The 11,059-nt window shown below is 42.5% G+C and overlaps 1 protein-coding gene across 1 annotated transcript; it reads left to right on the top strand.

The window, feature by feature from the left end:
• Positions 1-304: 304 nt before the first annotated feature.
• RBBP9 (RB binding protein 9, serine hydrolase) lies at positions 305-10,653 on the top strand. Its single transcript, XM_007961159.3, has 5 exons — positions 305-493; positions 1,677-1,719; positions 2,831-2,936; positions 7,024-7,109; positions 7,513-10,653. Exons 1-5 carry the CDS (start codon positions 395-397, stop codon positions 7,737-7,739), a joined length of 561 nt encoding a protein of 186 aa, XP_007959350.1. The 5' UTR covers positions 305-394; the 3' UTR covers positions 7,740-10,653.
• The last annotated feature ends 406 nt before the right edge of the window (positions 10,654-11,059 follow it).

The following is an 11,059-nucleotide window of genomic DNA, read 5'->3' as shown; positions in this document are numbered from 1 at the left end:
AATAATATGGATTTCAGGCGTTCCCAAGTTATAAATGGGTTTTCTGCATGTTTGAAACCAAAAACAAACTTTCCTATAGAAATATCAGTAAATCTAGCAAAGAAATAACACACCCCAAGCATGTCATAGCCTGTCTTAAATAAGGGGAAAACATGAGAGCACTAGTAAGAGGCAAGTAAACGGTGCTTTGCTTTACAATTGAGGGACGCTCGCAGGCTCTGTTCTTGGCTGCCCCACGCAGGCAGTGGAAGGCAGGCCAAGAAGGAAAGAGCCCGGCCTCCCGGGTCCCCGCAACTACAACTCCCAGGATGCCGCGGCGCAGGCTCCCGGCCGGTGCAGGCTGGGCTCAGCTCTGCTGGAACCGCGCTGAGGGGACTCTGGCCTCGCTGCACTCATGGCTTCTCCTAGCAAGGCAGTGATTGTTCCCGGGAATGGAGGCGGGGATGTGACCACCCACGGCTGGTATGGCTGGGTGAAAAAGGAGCTGGAGAAGGTAAGCGCCTAATGCCTCGCTGCTCGGTGAAGTCAGCCTGCAGCGAGGGACGGCGGGAGGGGACTGAGAGTTGAAGTTTGAACATGCGTCTAATCCCCTCCAGGAAAGCCCTGTGTGTTTTCCTTCCTCTCCCCCGCTGCCTTCTCTTAAACTCTAGAGCTAGTGGTCGAATTTTGGTTGGTAAAACTGCCTGGAAGACTTCTTTGAGGGCTCAGCCGTTAGAGTTGAAGGAACCCCCCTTCTTAGAACTACCCAGACTGAGCCCCGAGCCCCGCCCCCCGTATCTGCTGCTGGTTCAGATTTGGGACTTCCCAGATAATTTTACATCTTCACTGCTCCTCGCTTCAGCTTAAAAAAAATTAAATATTCTATACTTAATATATACAAGGGATATATGTAACATGCGTCTACATTATGAGGCATAATGTAATGAATTACTAAACTAAAATCTGGGACATTGCCTATACATCGTCTTCCAAACGACCCGTATGGCTACCCATCTCAGACCCGTGCCATCCTGAAGTTTTTTCGTCTGCTTCTCTTTTTAAAATTAAAGTACTTTTCAACCTATGAATATACCCTTTAAACAATAGACCGTTCAATTTGGCTTCTTGGTGAGCTTTATAAAAATGGCATCTTACTGTAGGCTGCCCTGTGCCGTTTGATTTTTATTTTTTAACCCTCTTCTGTAACCAGGGGGTAGGTCGGCTCCCTGGGTTGCCATCCTCCAGAGTAGATTGCAGGGCTGTGGCTGAAAACCCTGGTCAGAGCTACAACCCCAAAGTTCAGGGCTGGAGCTTCTGAGAGGATGCTGTCTCCAACTTTCTGTATCACGTTCCTATGCCACGTTTTACCTACTGCCTGGCCCACGGTCTGTTTGGCTCCAAGTCAGTCTGTCTAGAACATATTTGTTCATGCCTCTCTATAGATGGAGGGCTGTAGAGGCAAATATGGGTGTACAAATGCAGATATAGGTCTCTCTATAGAGGTCAGCAGAGCTGCCTAGATACAGAACTACAGATGGAGTTCATGGGAAAGGATGGTCACTTAACCTACTTCATTTCTTAACACAAGTTAATACTGAATTGGTAACGATCATATCAGGTGCTTCATTTCTTATTAGCAAAGTATTAGTTGTAATTAAGCTCTTTATTATAGCTTTTTCTCCCCCCTCATATCATAGATACCTGGTTTCCAGTGTTTGGCTAAAAACATGCCCGACCCAAGTAAGTTTTAAACTTGTTTTTAAACAGCCTCATCTTGTTGGGTTTTGATATTACCATGTTTGTGGTAGAGAACAAGAATATCGTAGTGGAGAAACCAAAGATGCCTATATACCTAAGAAAGAATAAGGCAAGTAGCTTGGGGAGGAGGGTGTGAACCAAAAGCCATAGAAAATTCTAGTAAGGATCAGGAAAGCACCTGGGCATGGTAAAATTTAATTTTCAACTTTGCACCAACTTGATCTTTCCCTTCTGTAAGTCTACAAATATTTTCAGGCAGAATTTGTGGGTATTACATTTGAGGCATACGTATAAAACTTTACAGCATGTGTTTGAGATCCTAATGTTTAAACATGTCATATTGCTACTTTTGTTCTGGGTATGCCTATGACTTGTCTCAGGAATCCCCTATTTGGAAAGAATGAATAAATGTGTGTGAATTTTAGAATGTTCCAAGAGTTTTTTTTTTGTTTTTTCTGAGATAGAGTCTTACTCTGTTGCCCAGGCTGGAGTGCTGTGGCGTGATCTCAACTCACTGCAACCTCTGCTTCCTAGGTTCAAGTGACTCTTCCTGCCTCCTGAGTTCAAGTCAGCCTCATGAGTAGCTGGGATTACAGGCACACGCCACCATGCCTGGCTAATTTTTTTTTTGTATTTTTAGCAAAAATGGGGTTTCACCATTTGGTCAGGCTGTTCTTGAACTACTGACCTCAACTGATCTGTCCACCTCGGTCTCCCAAAGTGTTGGGATTACAGGTGTGAGCCACTGCACCTGACCAATAGCTTTTTTTTTTTTTTAAGTTTGAAAGTTTACATTAAAATTTCAGAGTTATATTTTATTATTTCCTTAGTATTTTCTTACAAGAACATGGTAAACAAAAAAAAAAAAAAGAGAGAGAAAAGAAAAACTATTTGTCAGAACTGTGGACTTGGGTCTTTCAAGTAGTAATATGTAAGCCTTTGGCTCTGTTAACACAGTCCTGTCTCCTGCTGTGGTCCTGCAATTTTAAAAGTTGTGAATTGCTGAATAGTCGTCTGTTAGAAAGGTGGGGCAGCATTGGATTCAGACTGCCACTATCAAATGACAGACTTTTTCTTTACCCTGAACCTTAAGTTACAGCACGAGAGAGCATCTGGCTGCCCTTCATGGAGACAGAGCTTCACTGTGATGAGAAGACCATCATTATCGGCCACAGTTCTGGGGCCATCGCAGCCATGAGGTGCGATCTTTGTTAAACTGTATCCCCTTTGTGGGCTCCAGCCATGCTTGCTTGAGATATACCTTGTGTATATCTTAAGTTTCTATTGCAGAGGAAACAGTGCTGACCTCTAAAGTGGTAACGTAATCTGTCCTAATTCCTTCCTGGTTTTGCTAGTGGATTGAAAAAAAAAAATCTGCTCTTATTTGGATGCAGTGATCCTTTTAAAGCGTAAGTGGCTGCAAACCCCAGTGGCTTCCCATCAGTCAGCTCTGATTCTGTCTTTACAGACTCTCCTTCTCTCCTCCCAGCCAGGTTTACTGACCTCATTGCGGTTCCTGGAACATGCTAAGTACACACACATCTTAGCCTGCTCTCATCTTTCTACCTGGGACACTCTGTCCCTAGACATCTGCATGGCTTTCTATTCCCCTTGAATCTCTGCTCAAATGTCCCCTTTAGGTGAGGCCTTCTCTAATCACTCCATGTGAAACGGCTTCCTCACTCTACTGGCTCCTATCCCTTTTATATCTTATTATCTGCAGCACATTTTTTTGTTGTTGTTGTTGAGACGGAGTTTCGCTCTTGTTGCCCAGGCTGGAGTGCAATGGTGCCATCTCAACTCACTGCAACCTCCGCCTCCCAGCTTCAAGCAATTCTCCTGCCTCAGTCTCCCGAGTAGCTGGGATTACAGGCATTCACCACTATGCCTGGCTAATTTTGCATTTTTAGTAGAGACGGGGTTTCTCCATGTTGAGGCTGGTCTCGAACTCCTGACCTCAGATGATCCACCCGCCTTGGCCTCCCAAAGTGCTGGGATTACAGGCGTGAGCCACCGCGCCCGGTCTATCTGCAGCACTTTTTATCATCTGACATCCGGTTTATTTCTTGTCTGTCTCCTGCCAATAGAATGTAGACTCCAGGAAGGCAGGGCTTTGTTCATTCTGGCACTGAAACCCCATTGCCTAGAAGAGAGCCTGGCATATGGTAGATTGTGTCTGCAGTGCCACTCACCTGCGAATCCCCGGTCCTTAGGTTCATGGGCACATCCCTACTGCTCATTAAGAATATTATATCTCCCCTTTTAGCCTTATAAGGCCTAGTGGGTAGGGACTTAGCTGGCTGACTAAGCTAAGTTTAGCCTATAAGGGTTGCGTTTCTTTCATATTTGCTAGGCAAAATGACAAAGGATAATAGTTTTTATTTGTCCCAAGCAGTCACTTAGGATGTCACATGAATTGCATGTCAGGGAATCTTGCCAAATTTCATAACCTTTCAGCCACACTGATTAAAGTTACAAGAGTATTTCAGGATGGAGCTACAAAATTATGGTACACTCCTAGTGTGAGGATGTTTATATGCTGCCAGGGGTTGTCTGGAAAACGAAGAGCTCCTTGTATTATTGAATTCTATCCCAGCTCAAGGCAAACTGCATTTTTCTCAAGCCATTGATTAGTAAAGATGTGCCTGCTTTTAAAGATGCTTGAACTCACTGCAGGATTATTAGCAGCCTTCTAAGAATTGACTTCTAAAGTTAAGGGAGACAAGCAGAAAAATGGATGCCAGAATGATTGGGTTAAGGTTGTAGAATTTCCTATTGACCCAATCATAGAGGACTACCCTACAGATGATTGTAATCATGAAAGGGAAGTTGTGCCTTTACAATGGAGAGATCACGTGGATGTCACCTTAAGCAAATGATCAAACTTAATCTCACCAATAATAGACTGGCATCATTTGTCCCCTGATGTGATGGTGTGGGAAAGACATAGCATCACCTATGTAGTATCCTTGCCAGAAATGTTTACCTCAGTCTAGTTAGGAGGAAACAGACGATCCCATTTAGAGGATAATGTACAAGACAGGCCTAAACTCTTAAACAATGTTAATGTCATTTAAAAGAAAAAATTTAAAAGTGACTGAAGAGCCATGAAAATAAAATGCAATGCATAATCCTTGACTAGATCTAGGATTGTAGAATGTTTTAAAGGACGTTTTTGGTATAGTTGGGGAAAAATAAATACAGATAATGTTGCTGTATCAATGTGAAATTTATTCGGTGTAATAGTGGTACCATGGTTAAGGGAGTGGCCTTCTCAAGAGATACATGCTAAAGTAAGGGTGAAATGTGACAAAATTAATGAATCTAGGTGGTGCTTGTTCTTTTTTTTTTTTTGAGACGGAGCCTCGCTCTGTTGTCCAGGCTGGAGTGCAGTGGCACAATATCGGCTCACTGCAACCTCTGTCTCCCAGGTTCAAGCAATTCTCCTGTCTCAGCTTCCCGAGTAGCTGAGACTACAAGTGCCATCCACCACACCTGGCTAATTTTTGTGTTTTTAGTAGAGAGGGGCTTCACCATATTGGTCGGGGTGGTCTTGAACTCCTGACCTCAGGTGATCTGCCTGCCTTGTGCTGCCTCCCAAAGTGCCGGGACTACAGGCATGAGCCACCACGCCCAGCCTAGGTGCTTGTTCTTTAAACGTTTCTGTAGGTTTGATATTTTTCAAAGTAAACGGGGAAAAAAGTTTAGACCCAAGAACAAAATACCAATGCTAACTCTTTCTTGGCACAAAGGTCTCTTGAAATTATTACTATGTGTCTTTCCTTATCCCAGTCTTTGCTGAGGGATACTGCTGTCTGCAAATATTATAATTCTGGTTTTTGCCAATAAAGGAGCCTCACTCTACTTGCTCCTATCCTCTTTGTATCTTATTATCTGCAGTACTTTTCACCTACATCTAATCAATCCTAGATCTAGTCAAGGATTAGGCATGGCATCTGACATCCTATTTATTTCTTGTCTGTCTTCTGCTTACTTTTAATGGCAAAAACTGCAATGACTTTTGTACCAACCTAATAGTTAGCTGGGTGTCTACTTGCCAGGCACTGTAATGGGCACCAGGAACGCAAAGATAATAGGACTCATATCTGCCCTTAAGGAGCTGACAGTTTATTGAGAGAAATTTACATAAGACGACACAAATGAATAATACAAGGCAATGTGGAGTGTGTGGTACCAAAGGTACATTTCTGGTATTGTACAGTGTTTCTTAAAATACAGTTCACAGAACACTTGCATTAGAGTCATCTGGGTTGAAGGAGGGATCATGCCTTAAAATGCAGATTCTAGGCCTTAATCCCAACTTTCTGAATCAGAGGCTCTGGGTCTGAGCCTGAGAATCTGCATGTTCACCAACCAAGTGACACTGAAGCATACTAAACGTGGGTGGATTACACATTTTTTTGTTCATTGGGAAAGGTTTGCACAAGTTTGAACTACCTTGAGAAATGAGTAGGGGCTGGGTGCGGTGGCTCACACCTGTAATCCCAGCACTTTAGGAGGCCGGGGTGGGCGGATTATTTGAGGTCAGGAGTTCAAGACCAGCCTGGCCAACATGGTGAAACCCTGTCTCTACTAAAAATACAAACTTAGCTGGGCATGGTGGTGCATGCCTGTAATCCCAGCTACCCAGGAGGCTAAAACAGGAGAATCGTTTGAACCCAGGAGGTGGAGGTTGCAGTGAGTCAAGACTGTGCCACTGCACTCCAGCCTGGGTGACAGAGTGAGACTCTGTCTCAGAAAAAAAAAAAAAGGAAAGAAAAATGAGTAGAAGCTCATCCAGTAGCCAGGGTTGGGCTTGTAGTTCTGCAGTTTCCTTGCTATTTTTCACATCGACCTCAACAGCAGATAGCACATGCTTTCTGTAGCCTACCACAAATGAGTTTTTAAGTAGTTTATTGACTTTTTTTTTTTTTTGAGACAGAGTCTCGCTCTGTCGCCCAGGCTGGAGTGCAGTGGCCGGATCTCAGCTCACTGCAAGCTCCGCCTCCCGGGTTTACGCCATTCTCCTGCCTCAGCCTCCCGAATAGCTGGGACTACAGGCACCCGCCACCTCGCCCAGCTAGTTTTTTTTGTCTTTTTTAGTAGAGACGGGGTTTCACCGTGTTAGCCAGGATGGTCTCGATCTCCTGACCTCGTGATCCGCCTGTCTCGGCCTCCCAAAGTGTTGGGATTACAGGCTTGAGCCACCGCGCCCGGCCGGTTTATTGACTTTTTGGTGATCACAGGTAACATTTATATTAGCTGACATCGTTTTTCTTTCTCCAGGTATGCAGAAACACATCGAGTATATGCTATTGTATTAGTGTCTGCGTACACATCGGACTTGGGGGATGAAAATGAGCGTGCAAGCGGTAAGTCCGAAGGTAGAAATCTGAGCAAAGCCCTCTCGAGACATGGGGCTGTCTGTTCAGGTTGTAAAAACAGTGCTGTCTTTCAGATATGCCAAAACATTCTAATAGCATAGGAGAAAGATTTACCACCTATCTTTGGATATAAGTTCACACTTTGATTTCTTCCCAAGCCGTAAGTCTAGAATTGAACCGTAGAGGCCTGGTTTTAGTTGAACCATGTACCACCTCTTCATGAGTAACTGTGGTATCAAGCCCTACAGATTTGAAAACAAAAGAATTACTTCTAACTCACACGTAGGCTCTGCTCCTTTGTGTCTCTATGTGGGTCGCCAGTAGGTATTTTAGAATATCTAGAGGGAGATTATCCATGGGCACTGAAAGACTGTTTTTTTTTTCCCCATAGGATACTTCACCCGCCCCTGGCAGTGGGAGAAGATCAAGGCCAACTGCCCTTACATTGTGCAGTTTGGCTCCACTGACGACCCATTCCTTCCCTGGAAGGAACAACAAGAAGTGGCCGATAGGTTGGAAACCAAATTGCACAAATTCACTGACCGTGGCCACTTTCAGAACACAGAGTTTCATGAACTGATTACTGTGGTAAAGTCTTTGCTGAAAGTACCAGCATAGACTATGATTTCTGCTATTTCACATCCCAATACAGGGGTAGAATAATATCTACTATCAGCCGATTACTAGACACATAAAACATCCAGTTAAGTTCCAAAAGTGCCTGAAAAACAAACACAAGTTTCAACGTTCAATCTAAGTTACCAATAGCGTTTCCGTTTTCCATAGACTCTAAAACTCCCCAAATTGCTATGAGCTACCGCAGTATTTTCCTCATTTGGTAAGAAACATAAGGACAGCTTAACTGCCCTTCTCTAACCAAAGTGAGTCAGAAATAGCACCCAGGTTTCCTGATTCCCACTCCTGAGTAAAACTAAACAGGTTTTATGTATGTTGCAGGCGTCACACACTTTGCCTCTTTAAAATCAAACTTTTCCGTTTCATTGGGGAAAGAAAACATGACTGAAAGTCCAGAGTGTTAGCTTAGAGCTCAAATCAAGCTGGCCCCGGACATTAAACCCAGACTAGGGCCTACACCTCTGACACTTGCCCCTGAGTCCTTCAGACATGTTGAGAGAGACTGAGACAGGAGTCTTCCAGAGTCAGGAAGGAAGGAGAAGCACAGCAATATACATACATAATATATGTACAACTGACTAGATTTGTTTGAGACAAGAGTGGTGGGATCAGGGCCATGTGGAGAGCTCATGGCTGTCTAAATTGTTGCCATGTGGAAATGGGGCAGAGTGTTACCAATTTTCTGATTTTTTGTGTGGAAAAAAATGTCCAAATTATGGTTTTTAAATTTGGGGACTATATATATATATACACACACACACACACACACACACACACACACAATCCATATACATATGAGTATGTAAGTTGGCAATAAGAGTATACATCAAGAAATTTACGAACACTGCAAGACAAATAAAATCCAAGCCATCCATTTGTGACCACAGTGATAAGCATTAACTTAGCCAGGGGCTTTTAGATAATTATCTGTGAAGTCTGAGAAAAGACTAAGATAACCGAAATGAACATAATGTCAAAGGACGATATCACGGGGACAATTTGGATTTTGTTCCGAAGTCAAGTGTGTTTAAAAAGAACCTGTCCATACTTCGTGTTCTGTTTTATAGAGAACAGAACTTCCGTGGCCCTTTAGAGCTCTTTCAGGCACATTCCATTTTCTTCTGATCATACTTCCTCAAAAAGCCTTTCTTTGGCTGGGTGTGGTGGCTCATGCCTGTAATCCCAGCACTATGGGAGGCTGAGGTGGGTGTATTGCTTGAGGCCAGATGTTTGAGGCCACTCAGGGCACATAGCAAGACCCCATCTCTACAAAATATTAAAAAATTAGCTGGGCATGGTGGTGCACACCTGTAGTCCTAGCTACTTGGGAGGCTGAGGCAGGATTGCTTGAGCCCAGGAGTTTGAGCCTTCAGTGAGCTACGATCCCATCACTGTACTCCATCCTGGGTGATGGAGCAAAGAACCTGTCTCTAAAAAAAAAAAAAATTTAAATAAAGAAACCTACCCTTTTTCATTTCCCACCATTTTTTGGCTATTATGATCTCTAAGTGTTACTTCAAATAATCTCCAGTGAATCCACACTTGATGTTGCAGAGCCTGAGTTTGCTGCAGAAATATAATTTCCTATACTTCATGCCTAAAGGAGATTCAGAGCTATCACTTAAAACTAAAAGTCTTGGTTTTTAAATGTGCTTAGACAAAAAAAAAAAAAAAAAAAAAAATCAGGAAAGGTACCCTAATCGTTTAACAGCAGTCGTCTTTGGGGAATGGGCATTTTGGTAGGTACAGTGTGGTGGACGTCCTTCTTCTTCTTTTTTTTTTTTTTGAGACAGTGTCTTGCTCTGTCACCCAAGCTGGAGTTCAGTGGCACAAATCTCAGCTCACTCTAACCTCCGCCTCCCGGGTTCAAGTGATTCTCACGTCTCAGCCTCCCAAGTAGCATGAACTAAAGGCATGCTCCACCACGCCTGGCTAATTTTTGTATTTTTAGTAGAGATGGGGTTTCACCATGTTGGCTAGGCTGGTCTCGAACTCCTGGCCTTAGGTTATCCACCCACCTTGGCCGCCCAAAGTGCTGGGATCACAGGCATGAGCCACCATGCCTGGCCCCTTATTTTACTTTATCTTCCTAAGAGATTATTTGAATTTGTTACACTAAACATGTATTTTATAATAAAAAATAATTAAGATTTAAAACAATGTATTTGACTACTAAAAAGCAAATTATATAAGTCAGTTGAATAATAATGTTGTTAAAGAGGCTGTTTAGCACGAATTTGACCAAATCTGTAGTCAAAGTTTGATTCTACTTGAATTTTTTGGAAATTTGCTGTTGTGTTTCTTACTCTTTGTCTTGTTCTCTGTGAAGTCCTTTCGTAAAAAAACAAACTTACACAATTGAGTTCACAAAACTTTGTTGACCTCTCTGTAGAAATGAAAACTAAATATATGTAATTGAGAAATAATTCTGATACTCTTCATTCCTATAAAAGTAATCTTAAGATAGACCTATAGGATTGTTGATCTTTGCTGCCAAATATAACCAGTAACCACAGCTAGCTGTAAAATTGAAAATTCAGTTCAGTCAAAATAGCCATATTTCAAGTACTCAGCAGCCACTGCGGGCTATTGGTTACCTTACTGACCAGCCGATGTAGGCTATTTCTGTCATTATAGAAAGCTCTATTGGACAGCATTGGTCTAGGACACATATTTTGTATTTTCCCCTCATCTACCATCCAATACTGAGTAATAGTTCAAAGTACAAGTGACTTAATTTGAAATGACTTCTGTTTGGCTATTTCTGTTTTGCTCAGCTGATCACCACCACCATCATAGGTCTATACAATTTACTAAATCACCTAACTAAGATCGAGGGTGTTTCATGGGAAAATCCACACAAACTATCATTAAAAACCAGAGTCATGGACTGGCATGATTTCTGTTTGATTTTTTGTGGTCACCATTGAATATACAGGGGTCTCTGTACACTCTGGGGAGTATCCATTCTCAGGTGAGCAAAATACCGAATACTGAATGGAAATCAACTGTAAGTATTAGGACTTCATATGCAACTTGAGTTTTTGATGCTGTCAGGAGTCTAGAGCCCCACAGTAAGTTTTGGTTACAGTTTATCCCTGTAGGATAAATGATCCCTTTAACTATTCATCAGAGGTGCTGTATTTTTAAATAGTCTCTTATTTCCTAAAGTTAATTTTCAGAATTGAAAACATGCCGTGAGAAAAAAGTTTGAAGGTTCTCTTTATTGGTGAGGTAAGGAATACTTTTGTTTTACCCATTGAATGTTAAGCTCTAAAAACCAATCTTTAGCTATAGAGACA

Source organism: Chlorocebus sabaeus, chromosome 2, assembly GCF_047675955.1.
Source record: "Chlorocebus sabaeus isolate Y175 chromosome 2, mChlSab1.0.hap1, whole genome shotgun sequence".
Taxonomy (NCBI): Eukaryota; Metazoa; Chordata; class Mammalia; order Primates; family Cercopithecidae; genus Chlorocebus; species Chlorocebus sabaeus.
The sequence above is the reverse complement of the archived record's forward strand: the minus strand, read 5'-3'. Positions and strand labels throughout refer to the sequence as shown.

Excerpts from the sequence above, each read along its gene's own strand:
- RBBP9 (XM_007961159.3), top strand. The coding sequence starts at position 395 with ATGGCTTCTCCTAGCAAGGCAGTGATTGTTCCCGGGAATGGAGGCGGG. Across the intron at positions 494-1,676 it reads TGAAAAAGGAGCTGGAGAAG|ATACCTGGTTTCCAGTGTTT; the intron begins GTAAGCGCCTAA and ends CTCATATCATAG. Across the intron at positions 1,720-2,830 it reads TAAAAACATGCCCGACCCAA|TTACAGCACGAGAGAGCATC; the intron begins GTAAGTTTTAAA and ends CTGAACCTTAAG.